The 23,206-nt window shown below is 41.5% G+C and overlaps 1 protein-coding gene across 1 annotated transcript in view; it reads left to right on the plus strand.

The window, feature by feature from the left end:
• Positions 1 to 756: 756 nt before the first annotated feature.
• MORC1 (MORC family CW-type zinc finger 1) overlaps positions 757 to 23,206 on the plus strand; it is a 224,168-nt gene continuing 201,718 nt past the window's right edge. Inside the window, exons 1-3 of the mRNA XM_075542961.1 lie at positions 757 to 926; positions 16,786 to 16,820; positions 22,823 to 22,891. Of these exons, the coding sequence (XP_075399076.1) occupies positions 757 to 926; positions 16,786 to 16,820; positions 22,823 to 22,891 (274 nt within the window). The remainder of the gene's footprint in view (positions 927 to 16,785; positions 16,821 to 22,822; positions 22,892 to 23,206) is intronic.

The raw sequence follows: 23,206 nt of genomic DNA on the forward strand, positions 1-23,206 counted from the left end.
GAAGTGAGGGGGTGGGGGCAAAGGGAGCTGATTGCATTGATGACTATATAACCCCACTCAAGGGGAACAAACAACAGAATTATATGAAAATAGATATATCAGATGATGTAAGATGTGGTAAAATAATAATAGTAATAATAATAATGATAATAATAATAATCAGAGGTCTGGGGGAGGGGAAAGGGGTAGGGAAGGAGAGGATAAAGGAGAGCTGAAATCAAGGAGTTCAAGAAGAAAGAAAATGTTTTGAAACTGATTTTGGTTATAGTAATTGTATAACACTGCTTGATATGATTGAACTATGGGATGTTATGATATCTGTAAGAGCTTCCAATAAAATATTTAAACAAAAAAGAAAGGAAAGGAAAAAAGAAAGAGGAGTCTAGCTCAGAGGCATCTCCTCAAGATGTGGGCCCTAAACTCAACCCAACCCAACGCAACCCAAACTCAACCCAAACTTATGGTCTGAAGCTACCAACCCAACCCAAACCCAACCCAAACTTATGGTCTGAAGCTATGTGAAGTAACACATAGCTATCCCATGGGGATGGAATAACGCCCTATAGAGTCTAGAAGGTTGTAATCTTTCTTGCTGGGGATTATTTAAAGGCCGTACAACCAAGATTTTAACCACGACCTCTGCGTATTACAACCTCTGCGTATTCCAGTCCAAAAATTTGTTGACGTAACCGCCAGGGGGAGCACGTGCTCACGGAACGCGGAGTCCGTGCGTGAGTGCGTGCGTGGGCGTGGCACATGCGACGGGGCGTGGGCGTGGCACCCGGGATCGAGGGCGTGGGCGTAGGCGAGCAACCTTCAGGGGCAGGTCGCTGTTGTGCTGCGCTGGGCGCTTTCGAAGATATGGGTGACAAATATGCCTTGCTGCGGCGGGCCCAGCTGCACTTAGATTTCATCCATGCCAACTCGTGAGTACCACGTTGGGTCTGAGCAGGGGAAGGTATCAACAGAGCCATATCCTGGTCAAATATCGAATTGAACAATAATGAGTTGGGGACTGCTGAATTATAGAGCCCCCGCCAGACCCCAATACATTAAGGTGACCAGATTTTAACATTGGTAAAGAATACGTTGATTTGAATCTCTTTCTTCAAACAGTGACAAGTCACAGAGATGCATATGTTCTGGGCCAGACCACACCATTCTGACAGTCTTCAGTTTGAAAACACCAAGGGATGGAATGGACCCAATTTGTTATTTAGCAAAACAATTTCATTCTAGGTCAACAGAAGCCTCATGCTACCAACCTAGAAAACAACCATTTATCTTCCAATGCACTGACAATTTAAAGATTAAATTTGCTTTCAGACAGAATAATTGGCATTTATTGATTCGTTTATGTGGTCTCCTGAGGCTTAACAAAGATGTGACCTTTCTGAGGATTAGGACTCTCACATTTTAATGTTATGCTGGTCCCATTTTTTCTCCTCCACGCCAAGCTCTTGGACATCTCTACTCATTAGATATTGTTTCAAATAGATGACAAAGGCAGGTAACAAAGGTGTCTATTTTGCCTCCCATTTTCAACTCAGCAAAGGAATAGAATATTGTGCCATGGAGTTGGCTCTGACGCATAGCACCCCCCCCCCCCAAACACACAACAGAACACATAACTGCCCTGTCCTGTGCCATCCTCACAATTCTCCCTATGCCGGAGCCCATTGAGCTAGTTACTGTGTCAAGGCATTTTGTCGAAGGCATTCCACTTTTTTGCTGTCCTTCCCATTTGTCATGATGTGAGGCTTTCTCCATGTTCAGTTGTGAGGGTGTTGGTCTTCCTAACTTGAGCCTTAATCCATATGGAAAACTGCAAACCTGGATCGTCATCAGCATGTGCTTCAATTCCTCCTCAATGTCAGCCAGCAAGGCTGTACCATCTGCATATCTCAGGTTGTTAATAAGCCTTCCTCCAATCCTGATGCCACATTCTTCCCTACATAATCCAGTTTCTCTGATGATTTGTGTAGCATACAGATTGAACAAATATGGAGAGAGAATACAAATCGGATGCACACCATTCCTGATTTTAAACCATGCTCTATGGCCTTGTTCTGTTTACACAACTGCCTCTTGACCCATGGGCGAGTTCTGAATGAGCACTGTGAAGTGTTCTGGAATTCCTATCTTTCAAAAGGTTATCTGCGGTTTAATGTGGTCCATACAACTGAATGCCTTTGCGCAGTCATTGAAACACAAGCAAACCTCATTCTCCTCTTTGAGTCAAGATCCATCTGACATCAGGAATGATATCTTTTGTTTGATGTTCTCTTCTGAATCCAGCCTGAGCTTCTGGCCGTTCGCTGTCAATGTGTTGCTACAACTGCTGTGGGATGATCTTCAGTAAAATTTTACTTATGTGTGATATCAATGATATTGTTCTATAATTTGAGCGTTCTGTTGGGTCAACTTCCTTTGGAATGGGTACAAATAGCAATCTCTTCCAGTAAGTTGTTAAGTAGCTGTCTTCTAAATTCCCTGGCATAGATAAATAAGTGCTTTCAAAGCTTCAACAACTTGTTGAAACATTTCAATTGGCATTCCATCAAATCTTGTAACTGTGTTTTTGGCTAGTACATTCAGTACAATTTGTACTTCTTCCTTCAGCACTATTGGTTCTGGATCGTATACTCTTACTGAAATGGTGGAATGTGGACATTTGTGTACAGTGGTACAGAAATCATTCAGTATTTTGCCCATAGAATCTTTCAAGATTGCAACTGGTAGTTTGAGTTATTTTCTCAAGTTTTTTTTTCAGTTTCAGAAATGCTGAGTGTACTATTCCCTTTTGGTTTTCTAAATCCTTGCATATTTCTTTATAATATTTGGCTTTGTCTTCTTGAGCTGCCTTTAGAAATTTTCTATTCAGCTTCTTGACTTCATTCTTTCTTCCATTTGCTTTGGCTACTCGAAGATTAAGAACACATTTCAGAGTCTCTCCTGACATCACTTTAATGTTTCTCTGTTCCCTTTATTTTTAATGACTTTTTCTTTCTTCATGAATGATGTTCTTAATTATGTTGGGTCTTTCCTCCCACAGCCATCAAGAAAATAAAGAAGTGAGTGTCCTATAAATCTGATGTCTCAGTGTTTGGGGGACTTTTTAGTAGGTTGAATTTACTAAAGGCACTAATGTGTGTAAGGGATATACCAGATTTGAATCCCCAGAAATGAAAGTTTCTGGAAATCCAGGAGAGGCCAGGTCTTCAGACAAATAGAGTGATTTTTCCTGATAACCCTCAGGAGATATTTGATTTTTTATCCTATTTATCACCATGACATATCTCAAGCTGTAAAGAGGAATAAATTGTCCAATACAAGTAACTAAAAACAAATAGTAGTTTGAATAATTTTATAAAAACCGTAAGCCTGTGCCGAAAGGACCGGGGAGAGTTTCTGCCACTATTTCTATGCCCTCCCTGGGCCAGTCTGGAGAATCCCCTTTCCCCGCTTTATCTGTGATTGGTGCTTAGGTCATTCAACAAAAGTTACAGCGCATGAACTAGCAAGAAGATGGGACTACCATCATAAGAGTGACATTTCATTTATTTCTTTGCTCCCGTCCCCATCCCCATCCCCAACCCCATCCCCATCCCCAACCCCATCCCCAACCCCATCCCCATCTCCAACCCCATCCCCATCCCCATCCCCATCCCCAACCCCATCCCCATCCCCAACCCCATCCCCATCCCCAACCCCATCCCCATCCCCATCCCCATCCCCATCCCCATCCCCAACCCCATCCCCATCAAGCCATCATTGTCCTTTTCATGTTACCTTGATGCCTCCGATCCACCCGCTTCTCTTCATCTTCCCCACCACCACCGTCTCTGTTCTGGACCCTTCCCCATGGCCTCTGCATTCGGTTCTTCTCTTCCCATTCTTAGACTTTCGTGGTCCATTTTCCTGAAGCTGGCTGATGGACTTGAACAATAGATCAGACAGTCCACTATTGCCAGAACGTTGTCCTTGTCTTCTGTGGCATGTGGAGCAGTATACGCTCCTTGCAGCGGAGTAGGCAGCCCTGCAAGACCTGTCCCTCGCCTTACCTCTTGTTGGATTAACCAAGAAGCAAGGTAAGGATGGCTTAGTTATGCTTACTTATTAAACTGTACTGATCAATTTCATCTTTTTTTCCATCACATCAAAGATTTTGCTCTCAGGTATGTTGAGTATCTCTCTCCTTCCAAACCTCACAGAACCTTACCACAGAATGAACGCCTTCTTTTAAATTTGTAGTTGTTGACAGGGACAGAGTACCCAGGAAGCAAGGTAAGCACTGGCTTACTTATGTTTACTGACTACTCACTACAGTTTCCCTTACCTAATCGGATTCATCTTGTTCCTTTGCCTCATTTTGCCATATTGAGAACACTGGTTTCCTTAGCTTTCTGATTTAGAGTCTTTGTTTTTTTAAAATCATTTTATTGGGGACTCTTACAACTCTTATCACAGTCCATACATCAGTTGCATCAAGCACATTTGTACATATGTTGCCATCATCATTTCCAAAATATTTTCTTTCCACTTGAACCCTCAGCAGTCCAATTTCTCTCTCTCTCTCTTTCTTTCTTTCTTTCTTTCTTTCTTTCTTTCTTTCTTTCTTTCTTTCTTTCTTTCTTTCTTCTTTCTTAAATGCTTTTATTGGAGGCTCATACATCTCATCACAATCCATATGTTCCTCCATGTGTCAAGCACATTTGCACGTATGCTGCCACCATTTTCAAAGCATTTTCTCTCTACTTGAGCCCTTGATATCAGCTCCTCATTTCCCCCTCCCTCCCCCACCTTCCCTCCCTCCTGAACACTTGATATGTTGTAGATTGCTATTTTCATATCTTACACTGTCCTCTGTCGCCCTTCACCCACTTTCCTGCCGTTTGCCCCCCTGGGAGGGGGTTATATGTTGGTCCTTGTGATCATTCCCCCTCCCCACTCTCACCTTCCCCTTATCCTCCTGGTACCTCTGTTCTCATTACTGACCCTGAGGGGTTTTCTCTCCCCTGGATTCCCTGTGTTGTGGGCTCCTATCTGTAGCAGTGTGCATGTCCTTTCATGTTTTGGAGTCTTTGCACCTGCTGCTCTCCCTGCAAAGTTTTCACCTTGACTCATCAAGGCAGTGACATCTCTGTGGAAAGCAATACCATGGCAAGTGCTCCTATATAAACATCTGATACCCACTTTATCAGTTCTAAAAGACAAATCACATTTGCCAATTCATTAGCACATTATAACACCACATGAACAATAAAGCTGCACTTTCTTCGCTTAGGCTGAACATTTGCCTATGATGAATTTAAAGCATTGTAAAATTTTCTTTCTTTTAAAATCATTTTATTGGTGGCTAATACAATTCTTATCACAATCCATACATACATGCATTGTGTCAAGCACATATGTACATTTGTTGCCATCATCATTCTCAAAACATTTGCCTTCTACTTGAGCCCTTAATATTGCCTGCTTATCCCCCTCTCCCCTGTCCTCCCTCCCTCATGAACCCTTCATAATTCATAAATTATTACTATTTTGTCATATGTTACACTGTCCGATGTTTCTCCCTGCCCTCTTCTCTGCTGTCCATCCCCCAGGGAGGAGGCTGTACATAGATTCTTGTAATCGGTCCCCCTTTCCACCCCACATTCCCTTCACCCTCCAGGCATCGCCACTCTCATCAATGATTCTGGAGGAGTCATCTGTCCTGGATTCCCTGTGTTTCCAGTTGCTACCTGCACCAATGTTGATCCTCTGGTCTAGCCAGATAAATAAGGTAGAATTAGGATCATGATAGTGGAGTCGAGGAAGCCTTTAAGAACTAGAGGAAAATTATATGTTTCATCGTTGTACCCTGCACCCTGACTGGCTCATCTACTCCTCACAACCCTTCAGTTACGGGATGTCCAGTTGCCTACCAATGGGCTTTGAGTCTCCACTCTGCACTCACCCACATTTACAATGATATGATTTTTTTTGTTCTTTGATGCTTGAAACTTGATCCCTTTGACAGCTCGTGGTCACACAGGCTGGTGTGCTTCTTCCTTGTGGGCTTAGTTGCTTCTGAGCTATATGACCATTTGTTTATCTTCAAGCCTTTAAGACCCCAGACACTATATCTTTTGATACCCGGACACCATCAGCTTTCTTCACCACATTTGCTTATGCACACATTTTTCTTCAGCAATTGTGAAGGGAAGGTGTGCATCCTGAAATGGCAATTTAATAGAACGTGTTATTGCATTAAGTAAGTACTTGAGTGGAGGCCCAATGTCCATCTGCTGCCTTAATACTAAACCTATAAATATATGCATGTAGATCTGTTTCCCCACACTCTTATATAAATATATTTACATATGTACATTCCAGTCTTTAGACCTCTATAAATACCCTTAGTCACCTAGTTCTTTCTTTTGTTTCCTTTTACTTTCCTCTTTTCCCACTCTCATGCTCAGCCTTAATTTGGGTTTCAGTAATTTCTCTCGGTTACATTGCCCTTGCTGAATCCCTACCAGGCCTCTCACACCCTCCTTGCCACTGATTTTGGATCACTTGTTGCTCCCCATCCCTGGGTTGGTCAGGACCACCTCCTTAACCCCGCCTCCCCCTCTCCCGTGTCCCCCCCGGAACCATTGATCCCATTGTTTTCTCCTCCAGACTATTCATCCAGTCTATCTTATCTAGATAGATCTGTAGAGACACTAATATGCACCAAAAATCAACCCATAGAAAGATGGGCAATAAATGAGAACACAGTGATGACAGCAAATCAGAAAACCAATAACCCATAGAAGAATAAATTAATTAAAGAAAAAATATTTAAAAGAAAGAAAGACTTGTAAATCGATCAAGGTCTGATTTTTGTTCTCTAGGTGTGTCCTTCAGTCAGGTCCGATGGGGTACCATGCTCTGGCCCGAGTCTGTACTTTATACTCCCTCGGGGGTTCCCAAGGTTGCTCTGCCGCACGCCTTTAGTGATTTGCCTCAGTGTCACAGGGTCAGTCTGGGCCAGTCCTGGCCCTGAGTCTACAGTGTTGTCCCCCTTAGGGCCCTGGGCCAGCAAGGGATGGCGTGTCTCATAGTGGAATCAACCATATGGTCCACTCTATGCATTGGCTGTTCAGAGTGGGGATATCATCCTCCAGGCCTGGTGGTCCACGATGTGCTCCACTCTCTCTTCCTCCCCATTCATTTGCTCCCATGTGCTCTGCTCAGACATGCCCCTCTCCCCTAGCTGCAGCTTCAGTGCCGTCCTCTAAAGTCTTCTGAGGTGAGGGACAGTTGTCCACGTAGCTAGTATGGGGGCTTACTCCTCAGGCCCCTCCACTGGCTCCCCACTCCTTGCTGGCACACTGCATTCGTCTGGCACTGGCTTTATATCTGGTCCCTCCTTCCCTGTGGAGACACAAACAGTACTCTCCCGTTGGGTGGGTCAGTGCCCTATTCCCCCACCACACATTTTTTTTTTCTTTCTTTCCCTTTTCCTCTCTCCCCGCCCCCTTTTCACTTGGTTACCATATGTACCCCTGGATTTGGTTTGGCTCCTGCCATAGTACCTGGGCCTCACCCCTGGAGCACTTGTATACAGTAGCTTTTTCTCTGTGCCCCTTTTGAATTTACTTTTCTTTCTTTATATATATATATACTTACCTCAGGGGACTCATATTATATTTGTCCTTTTGTGCTTGGCTTACTTCACTTAGCATAATTTCCTCCAGTTCTTCCCATGCAGTGATATGCTTCATGCATTCATCACTGCTTTTTAGTGATGCACAGTACTCCATTGTATATATGTACTACAGATTTTTAATCCATTCATCCGTTGATGGAAATTTGGGTTGTGTCCAACTCCTTGCGATTGTGAACTGTGCCGCGATGAACATTGGGGCACAGATGTCTCACCGTGGTTTGTTTCTTGCCTCTTCTGTATATATGCCCAGTAGGGGGATTGCTGGGTCTTATGGTAGCTTAATTTCCATCTGTTTTAGAAATCACCAAATCGATTTCCAAAGTGGCTGTACATACCTACAGGTCCACCAGCTGTGGATGACAGTTCCTATCTCACCACAGCTCCTCTAACACTTGTTGCTTTCTGATTTTTTGAATTGGGCTATCTTTGAGGTGTTAGGTGGTATCTCATAGTTGTTTCGATTTGCATTTCTCTTATGGCTAAGGATTGGGAACATTTTCTCATATGTTTATTGGTCATTCGGATTTCTGCCCCTGTGAAACTTATGTTCAGATCCTTTGCCCACCTCCTCAGTGGGCAATTAGTTTTTCTGTTATTGTAAGCTTGCAAAGTATTGTAGATTTTAGTAATAAGGCCTTTGTCTGATGTGTATTTGCTAAAGATGTTTGCCCAGTCGGTGGACTTTATTACTTTCTTGGTGAATTCTTTCGATCTACACAGGTGTCTTATCTTCAGTATATTCCACTTGTCTATTTGTGCCTCCTCTGTATTTGTGTCCTTCCCTAACTGTGATAGCCTATGTGTTCCCTGTGTCAAGGTTCTCAGATTTGTCCCAATTACCTCATTAATGACCCTAATTGTTTGGGTTTTTATCTCAAGGTCTGTGATCCACCATGGAGTGAAATAAGGATCTTGCTTCATTTTTCTGTAGGTAGATATCGATTTTTTCCAGTACCATTTATTGAAGATGGCATCTGCTTCCCATTTAATATTTTTTGGGCCCTTATCAAAGATTAGTTGCCTGTATGCTGATGTTTTTATTTCTGGGTCTTCAGCTCTTTTCCATTGGTCTGAATATCTGTCATTATGCCAGTACCCCACTGTTTTGACTACTGTGGCCATAGAGTACGTGCTAAAGTCAGGTAGAGCAAGCCCTCCCACTTTCTCCTTCATCTTGAGTAGTTCGCTGCTAATTCTGGGCCTCTTCCTCCTCCATATGAAGTTGGTGATCTGTTTTTCCAGTTCTTTGAAGACGGATGGTGGTATTTGTATAGGGATAGCATTGAACTTATATAGTGCCTTGGGCAGAACTGGCATCTTTACTATATTCAGTCTGCCAATCCATGAGCATGGGATATTCTTCCATTTGTTGAGGTCACTCTTGATTTCTTTTTTTTTAAAACATTTTATTAGGGATTCATACAACTCTTATCACAATCCATACATTGTATAAAGCACATCTGTACATTCTTTGCCCTAATCATTTTCAAAGCATTTACTCTCCATTTAAGCCCTTTGCATCAAGTACTCTTTTTCCCCTCCCTCCCCGCTCTCCCCTCCCTCATGAGTCCTTGATAATTTATAAATTATTATTTTGTCATATCTTGTCCTATTCGGCATCTCCCTTCACCCCTTTTCTTGTAGTAGTGTTTTGTAATTTTCCTCATACAAATCTTTCATTTTTTTTAGTCAGGTATTTCAATTTGTGCTTGGCTATTGTAAAGGGTACTACCTTTTAAATAATCTCTTCTGTGATCTTGTCTGATGTGTAGAGCAGTCCAATAAACTTCTGTTTGTTGATTTTGTATCCTGCCACTCTGCCATGTTCCTCTATTGCTTCCAACACTTCTCTTGTGGAGTTTAAGGGATCTTTGATAGATAGAATTACATAGTCTGCAAATAACGATAATTTCACCTCTTCCTTCCCCAGATGAATACCTTTATAATCTTTCCTTTGTCTTATGTTGTTAGCTAGGACCTTCAGTATGATGCTAAATAGGATTGTGGACAAGGGACATTCTTGTCTGATCCCCTTTTTCAGTGGCATTGTTTTTGTCTTTTTTCCGTTAACTACCCCGTTGGCTATTGGTCTTTCACATTTAAAAATTTTCAATGTCTTCCATTTCTACTCTCAGTAGAGCAAACTCATATTCTGCCTTGACCTATCTAGTCCCTCAAATACAAAAATCTTTGTTTTAGCCTGTTGTAAACAGTTTTTTTGTATTGTTTTCAGTAATGCTGAGATCAAGAAAAAAAGTTGGTTTTTTTTTTTTTTTAAGTAATAGGGATTTTGCTACAATTATGTGGGACATATTTGTCCCAAGGGAACTTTGGTGGTAGGTGGGATTGGCGTGGTGAGATCCATTACTTCAGATTCACCGAGATGTGTTCTAGGCAGTAGTGTGCTCTACAGCTGGGAGAGCAACTTCCCAAGAAACCTATGAGACTGAGATGGAAATGTTCATGATCAATATGCCTTAGCAATGATTTGGCCTCAATAATGCAACTACAGTTCATAGTGGAATGTCGGATAGTTCCCAGAAACACTTCAGTGGTGCCCCTTTCAAGTGCCATGCCGGACCGGTCTCACGTACGTCTCTGGTTCGAATCCTTCTCATCATCCAGGCTCAATTGAAAGCATGTCTACCAAGAGAGGTTTTCTCTCACCATCCTACCTTCCTGTTCTCACGAGTTACACTTTCCTCTCAGTCTTTTCTCATAACATCTTCAATTCAGTATCATCTTTAAGTATTTGTTTACTCTACTTTCCATAAGCCCCACTAGTTTGATATGGCAAATATACTAGCTCTAGGAAGGCCCTGGACAGATAGACCAGTAGCCAAAAAGCTTATTGATTCAGACAGATCTGGAGACCCCTTGAAGAAATGCCTGAAGCCGTGCTTCTGAAAGGTCTCAGAGATCTCGTGGGGGCAGTTCTGCTCTGCACATTTGAGTTCTCTATGAGTCAGAATTGACTCAGTAACTCACCACTACTGTTACTATGAGCTCCACGAGGACAAAGAACCTGTCGTTATCAAGGCAAACATATGGTAGTACAGAAACTCTCGTGGGTAATTTTACCAGAATATTGCAATTGCTATTTTCTAAAAATTGTTTGATATCAGGTTTTTGTTTATGCAATCATGAGTTGTAAATTTACTAGAAAGACTTACGGTTTAAATCACAGCATTTGTTAACTAGATCACCTATGTTTATCTTTCACAACATGTTAGTTTTTATGTACTGGCTTTCTCTAGAGGAAGTGGTCCCATTCGTTAGTAGTACTATTTTAGTACAGCTCTCTCTCCCTCTCCCTTGCTTCCTTCCTCTTTCTAATTATAAACTTTCAAACTTACCTGACTTGAGACCTCTGATCAGGATCTGTGTTTAAAGTTTTAAGTCTCAGGAAATAGGTATATGCATGAATTTTGTAAATATGAATCAGCATGTTGTTCTGTGCTTTTAGGTATTTGTAGTCTCTGTGACCTTGCAGACCATCCAGTTTCTTGTATAGACAAGATACTTTTAGCAAAAGGGCCTGTCTTTGTACTGTTACTTCTGCTTATTAAATATGAAAGGAGATCATTTACTGAATCTTTTCTTTGTTAAGTTGTTGAGATAGCCACATCCGGAATTAATCAAGAAGGTAGCCGGACATTAAACCTTCCAGTCGTGTTGTGAATCATCATGAAGGCTGCGGAGTGCACTCAGTTACCCAGGATCTGACGTTAGAGGGTGTGGGGGAAAGCGGTGGCCCATTATCAGTGAGATTATTTAAGGAACAGACTTTTAACCATGAGTGGGAAAAATCCATGAATAATACAGATTCGTGGGGCAAACAATGGCCCCATGCTAGGTGCTATGTTCCCAGAGAGAGCCTTATGACCAGAAATCTGATCAATATTCCTTAGCAATGATTCGGCCTTAATAATGCAATTTTAATGAATATTTCTCTGTGAACACTTCAATAGAGGCCTACAAAGCAATTTTCAAGGTTGAAATTTGCTCTTAGTACAGTAAGGTCTTTAAAGTCTTTGCTTTATGAGGCATGGCCTGGTATTTTAGCAAACGTGCACTCACTCCTGGTTCTGTAATGGAAAATATCTACATCAGAGTCATGACCGTGCTGAGGAAGTTGTTTCTGGAATAACTCCCTAATTGATTATCTGTCTGGGACTGAAGACCATTTGTTGGCACGTGTTTGGAACCTTTTACACTGATTACAGAGCTAGTTTAACCTTTTATTTTCCTTTGATTTCTTCATCAGCACCACTCACAGTTTCCTTTTTGGAGCGCTTGCTGAATTACTTGACAATGCAAGGTAAGACTTCTCTGCGAGGCAACGATTACCGATGGAATGTTATAACATTTTTATCAACTTGCGTGATAAAAATGAAAATGTTATTTTTTTCCCCCACCTGGAAATTTCTTTGCGGCCTAATTTCCTGAAAAATAAGTGGATTATAGGAAAAAAAGAAAAGAGTAGTCCATTTGTATTTGGATTACAGGGCAATTAGGTTTCTGTTTTGTATTGATAATCTTGTAATCATAGACACTCATCTGTATGATTCTTGTGAGCTATAAATGTTCACTGTGCCTTGAGACAGATGCAGTGTACAAGACAGAGTGCATGTTAATACGTGATTACATATGTACAACATGTAATAAATGAGGAGAAGAGCCCGGTAGCATAGTGGTTATTTGTTGCACTGTGAACCACAAAGTCAGCAGTTTGAAAACACCAGTAGCTCTAATGAAGGAAGAAGATGCTTTCAAGTCCCGTAAAAAGGTACAGCTCTACAGGAGAAACAAAAAGGGATGGAGAGTGAGGGGAAGACATCCTGGCCCATGAAGCCCAGAGGATGATATTCCTGCCCAGAGCAGACAAGGCACAGAGAGGACCATAGGGTTGACCCCACCACGAGACACGACATCCCTCATTGAACCATAGTGCTACAGGGGACAACACTGGAGACACAGTGCAGAAACTGTGCCCAATCTGACCCCAACACGCAGGGTGAAACACTAAGGGCATGCAACAGAGCAGCAAGGGGAGCAAAGTGATGAAATCCCCGGGAAATACCAAAAATAGGCTTTGGAGACAGAGTGTGGCACCCCATCAAACTCGACTGGAAACACTCCTAAAGGCCAACAAACAGACCTTGAACTATTTATAGGCCTCTCCATTTTTGTCAGTGGCTTTCTTTTTGTTGGTTTTAACTTCCTTTATTGTTTTGTTTGGCTTTGCCTGTTTCTGTGTGTGTGTGCTTAGTAATGTCTCTGCCTCTCTACCTAGATAAGAGAGGTGGGATAAACAATTTGGAGACAAAAAGAACAGGACCAGTGGTTCTGGGGGGATGTGGGAGAAGGGGAGGTGGGAGAAGGGGAGGTGGGAGAAGGGGAGGTGGGAGAAGGGGAGGTGGGAGAAGGGGAGGTGGGAGAAGGGGAGGTGGGAGAAGGGGAGGTGGGAGAAGGGGAGGTGGGAGAAGGGGAGGTGGGAGAAGGGGAGGTGGGAGAAGGGGAGGTGGGAGAAGGGGAGGTGGGAGAAGGGGATGTGGGAGAAGGGGAGGTGGGAGAAGGGGAGGTGGGAGAAGGGGAGGTGGGAGAAGGGGAGGTGGGAGAAGTGGAGGTGGCAGAAGGGGAGGTGGGAGAAGGGGAGGTGGGAGAAGGGGAGGTGGGAGAAGGGGAGGTGGGAGAAGGGGAGGTGGGAGAAGGGGAGGTGGGAGAAGGGGAGGTGGGAGAAGGGGAGGTGGGAGAAGGGGAGGTGGGAGAAGGGGAGGTGGGAGAAGGGGAGGTGGCAGAAGGGGAGGTGGGAGAAGGGGAGGTGGGAGAAGGGGAGGTGGGAGAAGGGGAGGTGGGAGAAGGGGAGGTGGGAGAAGGGGAGGTGGGAGAAGGGGAGGTGGGAGAAGGGGAGGTGGGAGAAGGGGAGGTGGGAGAAGGGGAGGTGGGAGAAGGGGAGGTGGGAGAAGGGGAGGTGGGAGAAGGGGAGGTGGGAGAAGGGGAGGTGGGAGAAGGGGAGGTGGGAGAAGGGGAGGTGGGAGAAGGGGAGGTGGGAGAAGGGGAGGTGGGAGAAGGGGAGGTGGGAGAAGGGGAGGTGGGAGAAGGGGAGGTGGGAGAAGGGGAGGTGGGAGAAGGGGAGGTGACAGAAGGGGAGGTGGGAGAAGGGGAGGTGGGAGAAGGGGAGGTGGCAGAAGGGGAGGTGGGAGAAGGGGAGGTGGGAGAAGGGGAGGTGGGAGAAAGGAAGAGTTGGGTTGGGAACAAACCCAGGGACAACGGAAGAAGTGAACTAAAATTAATAGAGAGCAGGGCATAGGATGCCTAATGGGGCTTAATCAAGGGCAATGTAGCAGCAAGGAATTACTAAACTCAAATAAAGGCCAAACATGATGGTAGGAAAAGAGAAAAGTAAAAGGAAACAGAGGAAAGAACCAAGAGGCAAAGGACGTTTATAGAGGTCTAAATACAGGTATGTGCATATGTAAATATAATTATATATAACAAGAGGGAATAGAGCTATGTACTTATATCTATATGTTAAGAATTAAGTTTGCAGATGGACACTGGGCTTCAACTCGTGTGCTCCCTCAACATAAGAAGACTTTGTTCTAATAATCCGGCATCCTGTGATGCTCAGCTTCCTGACACAATCACATAAGCAAATGTAGTGAAGAAAGCTGATGGTGCCCAGCTATTAAAAGATATAGTGTCTGGGGTCTTAAAGGCTTGAAGATAAACCAGCAGCCTTTTAGCTGAGAAGCAAAAAAGCCAACATAGAAGAATCACGCCTGGCTGTGTGATCATGAGGTGTCAATGGGATCAGGTCTCAGGCATCTAAGATCCAGAACAAAATCATACCCAATATGAATGGTGGTGTATGTGTGTGTGTAGTGGAGACCCAAACCCCATCTGTAGACAATTGGACATCTCCTCACAAAAGGGTCACAAGGAAGAGATGAGCCAGTCAGGGTATAATATAGCACCGATGAAACACACAACTTTCCTCTAGTTCTTTAATGCTTCCTACCCCCCACTATCATGATCTCAGCTCTACATTACAAGCCGGATTAGACCAGAACACGCACACTGCTACAGATAAGAACCTGATGAAACACAGGGAATCCAGGAGAGATAAACCCCTCAGGACCAACAATGAGAATAGAATAGAGAGGTTAAGGGGAAGGTGGTGGGAGAATAAGGGGAATCGATCACAAGGATCAACATATAACCCTCTCCCAGGGGGACAAACAACAGAAAAGTGGGTGAAGGACAACAGAGGACAACAGAGGACAATGTAAGATATGAAAATAACAATCTTTAACTTATCAAGGGTTCAATAAGAAGGTTGAGTGGGGGAGGGAGGAGGGAAAATGAGAGCTGATATCAAAGGCTCAAGTAGAAAGAAAATACTTTGGAAATGATGGCAGCATGTGTACAAATGTGCTTGACACAATGGATGAATGTATGGATTACGATAAGATGTAAGAGCCCCATTACAAATATTTAATAAAAAAAGAATAAACAAAAAAGAGCTTATTACAGCTCTGCCCTGGCCCAATGAGATCTCTAAGTCGAGAATGTCTCCATGGCCATGAGTTTGGGGTTTCATGTCTTAAGAATTCACCTTTTGCTTTGTATGTTCATTGACGATTTTATCAAATTGAATTGTTTATTAAGATAAAAGAGCTAATAGTTGTTATTTTCTTAATCTGTTCTACACACTTTGTGACTAATTCATTACTCTTTACAATAATGCATCGAGGTAGGGATTATCATCATTTCAGTTCTAGACTCCTCAGAGATAGAGGTGGATGTATTGTATGAGGACCAAGGCCACATCATATTTTTCAGAGCAAGAATTCAAATTCAGACTGCCTAGCTATATTGTTTCCTGCCCCCATCTCATTGGGTTTCTTGACAAAAGTCTTGATGTCTAAGGAAACTTCTTCAACCACATATGGTCCAATTGTTAGTGTATTTGATCTGGGGCCTTTGGAGAGGGTCAGTTATTTAGCTAAATGGAACATGGCACCTGATTGGTTTTGTGTTTGGTCTGGGTATCATTTCTGCTGGAAACATAGTCCGCACAGGAAGAAGGATGCAGCTGCTAGGTCAGGAATCTCAGTAAAAAGATCAGAATCTCCTGCCAATTTGTTGTCAACTGTATCTCAGCACTTGTGTCTCTCTCATTTGTGACAGAGAAGCAAATTGAATGAGCTAAAGCAATAGCAAACAAGAAGCTTCACACTGGGATGTGAACTGTTGCTATAAGGGGCCATTGACTGGTAGCAACACCACGTCTAATAGTCTGCAATGCTGCCTGATCCTAGTTACCCTCACAATTGTTACCCTGTGTGAACCCATTGTTGCTACCTTTATGTCAGTTCATGTCATTGAGGGTCTTGTTCTTTCTGCTGACCAAGCATGATCCCCTTCCAAGCATGATGCCCTTCTCCAGGGACTGATTCCTTACTAACAACATGTTCAAAGTATGTGAGATGAAGTCTCACTATACTTGTGTCGAAGGAACATTCTGGCTGTACTTTCCCAAGACTTCTGGTAGGTCCTGGTAGATCCAATATTCTTCACTAAAGACACAATCCGAATGCATCAATTTTTCTTTGGTCTTCTCTAGTCATTGTCCAGCTTTTATATACATATAAGGTAATTGAAAATATCATGCCTTGGATCAAGTACATCTTAGCCTATGCATATTACTTCATAATTTACTTTTCCTTCACCTTAAAATAAAATATATGTTGAAAACCTATGACTTCTAGGTGTTATACAAATGATTATTATTCCTATCCATTTTGCTGAGCTTTTTGTATAACTGTCACTAAATTTCATCTTTTAGATTTATGAATTCCATACTTTGTAACTTTCAAAAATTATGAGTGATCATAGGTCTTGGCATATAAATGCATAGTGAAACATTTAAGTAATTGTTTTTAAAGCAATTCAAGTGAATGACTCTATTGTTTGATACCTGACACCAGATTATACCTCACATAAGATATTTGGATTAATGTAAGCTTTTTGAAGCATAATTTCATATTAAAGAAATGATACTTTCCTATTATTTCCAGAGATGCAGGGGCTGCAAGACTTGATGTATTTTCAGGTGAGCTGATTTGCTTTCTTTCTTTTTTATTTTTAATGGAGAACCCTGTAGTTATTTTACTTTTATTGTATTTTTTGAAATCAAAACACATTTTAAAGATTTTTTAATGTAATCTAAGTGCTTTGTGACCATCATAACCCTATGGGGAGTCAGTATGAGAAAAATTATGCTTTGAAGAATCAAATCTTTCCATTGCTAAAGGACCCATTTATGTAATTAGGTCTTCCAGGGTTTTGTGAAAGCATGAGAATGATTTGGAGCAGTTTGTCTGCATGGGAAATATTTTATTAAAAAATGTCTTAACTTCATTGTTATTCACAATTAAGCAAGCATCATTCCCGGCACATCACAGTTTTAAAACGCATCAGTGCACACTGTTACTGTTCGAGGTTTAGAAAATCCAAACCGATATTCTCCCTCCTTGACATTATTTCTAGCCACCAAGTATTTATTGTGCTAATTAGCTAATCTCATTAGATTCTAATACTGGGTCCTGTGAAAGAGTTCTTTAGTGATTCTTGGTACAGAGAAGGTCTGTGGGGCTGGCACTGCTCCCGACTCCAATTCTCCCAGTTCTCCCTTATATATGAGGAGGATCTTTAAAAAATGTGGACAAAGGGACTTAAGCGAGAATAAATTCCATGAACTTTTTGAAGCTCCAGCGTATTGTCTATTGGTTACACGTGAGAGGATGTGGTCCAGAGTGCAAATCTCTATCTTCATTAACGAAGCAATTCTGTTCAGTGAAGTGCCTCCATGCTTAACATTCTGAACTATAAGGATGCTGATAATGCTTCAGCCATCAACTCAAGATAGCTGAAGAAACATAGTCAGTGACATCTCTGGAAAGTTTGAGAAAGTAAATAAAACACCAACTTTCATTACTCTTAAGTGCTAAGTTAATATGTAGTTCAGCATGAGGGCCAAATGAACTTGCTTTCAAACTCAGAGTCAAGGTAAGTGGATCTGAAGTAACCTTTCCAGTTGATTCTTCCCCAATTAATCTTCCACAGAAGAAGAGGGGAAGAATGTTAATAGGGAGAGAGAAAAGTAGTACTAATTAAACTCCATTCATGTTGGAGAAAATGACAGTACTAGAAGAAGAAAATTCCTTTCTTATGTACCCACCTATATAGAGTATATGAGCATCTTGAAGAGACTCAGAATATAGAGGAAACTAAAATCATGGCAGCTGGCATGCTTCACATTAAGGAGCTCAGACTTGGAATATGGATGTGGTTTTTGTCAAGAAGTATAGGAAGAAAAGTCTCATCTGAGAAATTACTATGACACAAAGAAAGAAGGTAGAATATGTTTGAAAGGTAGAATATTTCTGACAATCATTTATTCAATAACAATTTATTCACTGCCTACCAAGGGTGAGTCAAACAACTATTCTAGGTGGTGGATAGAGGACTGAAGATTGAATAAAGCATTTGATCAGAGTCCATGCTTACTAATGTTTTTGTGAAGAAATGAATGCATAAACCACCTAGTCTTGTTTTATTTTTTTCATTGAAATGACTAATAATACAGCTCTAAAATCTATTTTGAGAACTCGATTTCCTATAAAATATATATTTTTTATAAAACAGTCAGTCTTATGCATCACTAAGTAAAATTGGTTTGGCGATGCATAATTAAAAAAAATTCTGCTCAGTAATCCTATAGAACAGAGAAGAAATTGCCCCTTTGGGTTTCCAAGACTTTTATTTTTTGAATAATATTTGAGTAATAATTGACATATCTTACTCATTCCAATATATCCCTTTCCTTCGGGTGGGGCTATACAATCATCAATGCTGTCAACTCCCCTCTCCTTTTCCCCCCTTTCTCCCCCTTTTTCTCCCTCCTTCCTTCTCCCCTCTCTTCTCCTCCCCCCATCCTGCTCACTTCTCACCGTCTCAGGGAACCCTTATCCCAGTTATTGTCTCTGAGGAGTCATCTATCTGATTACCATATTGGATAATTAATTTAAGCACCAGCTAGTTTCAAATTATTTATAGAGGCGCATAAACTTGCTCTCCAATATTTCTTACATGTCCTTAAAGTCATTTGGGAAGAGTCATGGGTGTTATATTTGTCAGTGGCACTGCCAGGTAAGCTTAAGCAGCTAACCTCTTATATTCATTGCCTTCTGCAAACCAGGTGCTCAGAATTTAAACTCTAATACAATTCTCTCTTCTGGATTTGGATTTTATTATTTACAATCTGTGGATCACACTGGCTTAGGTGCTTCTTCTTTGTGCATTTAGTTGGCACTACACTTAGATGGCTGCTTGTTTGAAGACAAGTCTTTAAGACCCCAGACGCTGTTCTTTCTGATAGCCAGGCATCTGAGTTCTTCACCACACTTTGCTATAACACCCATGTCTTCAGTGATTTCTTCACAAGGGCAGGTATTTAGTAGGGTCTTGTCATAGATCTAATTTTTCTTAGATTAGGGCTGTGATTAAGTGTGAGCTCAAAATCCATTCTATGGATGATATGTGTTCCTGGCTCATTTTGGAGACATTATTATTATATTACAATAAAGGGACATTATAAATCATTCCTATGGTATATAATGTATTTCAATATATAGTAACATTTAATTTAGCCAATGTTATAGAATTTAAAACAATGTTGAGAAAAGGAAATTACACATGTATGGGTAGCTTTTTTTTAAAAAAACATTTTATTAGGGGCTCATACAACTCTTATCATAATCCAGACATATACATACATCAATTGTATAAAGCACGTCTGTACATTCCTTGCCCTGATCATTCTCAAAGCATTTGCTCTCCACTTAAGCCTTTTGCATCAGGTCCTCTTTTTTTCCCCTCCCTCCCTGCTCCCCCCTCCCTCATGAGCCCTTGATAATTTATAGATTATTATTTTGTCATATCTTTGCCCTATCCGGCGTCTCCCTTTACCCCCTTCTCTGTTGTCCACCCCCCAGGGAGGAGGTCACTTGCAGATCCTTGTAATCGGTTCCCCCTTTCCAACCCACTCACCCTCCACTCTTCCAGCATCACGCCTCACACCCCTGGTCCTGAAGGTATCATCCACCCTGGATTCCCTGTGCCTCCATCTCCCATACACACCAGTGTACAACCTCTGCTCTATCCAGTCCTGCAAGGTAGAATTCAGATCATGGTACTTGGGTGCGGGGGAGGAAGCATTTAGGATCTGGGGGAAAGCTGTATTCTTCATCGGTGCTACATTGCACACTGACTGACTCATCGCCTCCCCTAGACCCCTCTGTGAGGGGATCTCCCTTGGCCGACAAATGGGCTTTGGGTCTCCACTCTGCACTTCCCCCTTTATTCCCTATGGTATTTTTTTGGGATGATGCCTTATAACTGATCCCTTTGGCACCTCGTGATCGCAATACATGAATTGTTGACTCGTACATTTTTTAAATGACTGGACAGTATTTGTACAAATAATGAGACTGGCAATAAATCTAACCAAGGGAACAAAAGACCTGTACAAAGAAAACTACAGAACATTATTCCAAGAAACCATGAGAAGACCTACAAATTTAGAAGACTACCCCATCCGTGTTCATGGATAGAAAGACTATTGTGTAAAAGTCAATACTACCTAAAACAATCTACAAATACAATTTAATTACTATCCACATCCCAACTTCAGTCTTTGAAGGTATGGAAAATGAATGACCAACTTCATAGGGAGAGAAAGGAGACCTGGGATGAAGAAGACAATAAAAGATAAAGTAGGAGGCCTCGTACCACCCATCTCAAAACCCAATACACAGCGACAGTAGTCCAAACAGTCTGGTACTAGTACATGACCCATCCATAGACCAATGGAACAGAATGGAAATCCCCAAAATAAATGCATTCACCTAGAGGCAACTGATTTTCAACAAAGAATCAAAAACATTACATAGGAAAGGGATATCCCTTCGACAAATAGTACTAGAAAAAAAATTGGATCTCCTTCTGCAAAAGAATGAAACAGGTGTCCCCACCCCCAGCCAGTCCTGGGGCTTTGGGGCTTGGCTCAAGGGGAGTCCCTCTGGGACATGGGGGTACAGTGAATGGTATGGCTCTTTGCTGGGCATGCCTACACAGTAGGGTATGCTGGGCCCCCCTAGGGTTTCCCATATGGGCTCCAATAAATTTCTTCCCTTTTGCTTAAAAAAAAAAATGAAACAGGACCCATACCTTTCCCTGTGCCCAAAAATGAACTCAATAAACTATATTAGAGAGGTAAACCCAGAGCTATAAGGAACATCAGTGAGAAGATTGGTACAAGTTCAAGGGCCCTGTTGCCAGTCATGCACATACTACCAAGTACAGTAAAGGAAATACACACAGTGGAAGACAAATAGATGCCTGGGACCTATTAAACAAAACACTCATTTACATAAAAAGAACTTAATCAAAAGAATAAAACGAGAGTTCACAGATTAGGAAAAAAATCTTTAGCACTGACACAACAGATAAAGGGCTAATTACTAAAATCTATAGAATTCTGTCATACCAATAAGAAAAATAATCCAATTAAATTTTTTCAAAAGACATAATGGATAGTTTACGAAAAATGACACTCAAATGGCTAACAAACACATGAAAAAATGCTCACAATCATTAGCCTCCTGTGAGATACAAATCAAAACAACAATGAATACTCCATAATTCTGAAGAAATGAAATAACAGTCAAATTTTGAAGTGATGACGATATCTAGTCAGCAATCTATATTTAGGAGTTAAAAATTAGATTATATAAGAGGGTAAGTCACAAAATACTACAACAAAATAATAGCAACCATTATCAAATGACTTATCAAAACAAGAAGCTATTGGTTCTGTACATATTCATATTGATTGATTGATTGATTGTTTTATCAAGGACTCATACAACTCATCACAATCCATACATCAGTTGTGTAAAGCACATCTTTACATTCATTGCCCTCATCATTCTCAAAACATTTGAACTCCACTTAAGTTCTTGGCTTCTACTCAGTGGCAGCCAGTTTGGTGTTTGTTTTTATTCTTTATTTAAACGATGTGCTGGAAACTGATCTCTAGAGACAGAAAGCAAGTCAGTGGTTGCTTGTGGGAAGGGGCAGGAAGGAGTTCATGGGGGCATCAGCAAACATCTAGTGTGATGCTTACGTTTACTACCTTGATTGTGATGTCATTGGGTATGCACGTGTCAAAATTGAGCCTATTAGCCCTTTAAATGTGTGCAGTTTATTGTGTACAATCATACCCCAATAAAGCTGTTATGTCTTAAAAGGTAAGTTTCCTAGAAGTCATATATCTAAATGCTGTGATTAATTTGTGAGCCTGTTTATGAATTGTACATTAAAATTAGTCTCATTTGTTTACAAAATACCTTATTTTAAAAAAGAAAATCATATAGCTTAACAGTATCTTTTAATCATCAAAACTGATTCCACATAACATGGATATTTTCAATGATCAAATAGATCTTCAAGAGGCAAATATTTGCTCCCCCGAAGCAACATTAAAAAATAGTTCTTCTGGGAAGAAATTGAGCTTTCTAGAAAGAAGTGTGGTAGATTTAGTAAGAGCGGCCTGGATTTCTTAAAGAATGAGTGCGTTCGTGGAAAGACATACAGCTAGATTCATTCGATCAAGAGGGCCTGGACTCACTTCACCACCTATCATTCCTCTCTCCCCTAAGGAAGAAATGCCTGGAATGGAAAGGGCTAGTCCCCTTGCAGAGCGGGGCGTATCATGCTGCTTGCAGTCATTACTAATGTGCAGAGGTTTTGTGTGATGCAAAGCCTTTTCTTGGTTGCATGAGTATTTTCACCTGCAGGTGTGTTTGTGTGTGTGTGTGTGTGTGTGTATGAACCTGCTGCCAAGACAACATTCCGAGTGCCATCACTGTTCCACAGCCCTGTCGCTCTGTGCCTGCCTTTGAGGAGGAGGAATAATTACGTGAGCAGCATGACTTTCTGACGAACAAATTAAGCCCCATATTTATTAGTAATAACTGCTTTCTCTTACAGTGGATAATGAAAAACTGCAGGGAGGATTCATGTTGTGCTTCCTGGATGATGGATGTGGCATGAGCCCAGGTAAGTTAATTATCTAGATACCTCACTGGATGTAAAGGAAACAGTCTGAAAGTGCAAAATATAAATAAAAATAAACTAAGCCATTTATGCAAAACAGGCGTGGAGCCATCGGAGGATATAAATCTTGGACTTAGTGTGGAGGTCTGAGGTCTATTATTCTAGCTGATGGAGCATGTTCTGTGTAATCCTCTAAAGAAAGACAAACTGTGTGTTTAAACAAATACTGTCAGAAAAGTGAAAGACTAGAGATAGTGGTTGCTTATTAAAAAAACAACAAAACATTTGGGACTGAATGCACAACAACTAAAAACTGAA

Source organism: Tenrec ecaudatus, chromosome 2 (assembly GCF_050624435.1).
Source record: "Tenrec ecaudatus isolate mTenEca1 chromosome 2, mTenEca1.hap1, whole genome shotgun sequence".
Taxonomy (NCBI): domain Eukaryota; kingdom Metazoa; phylum Chordata; class Mammalia; order Afrosoricida; family Tenrecidae; genus Tenrec; species Tenrec ecaudatus.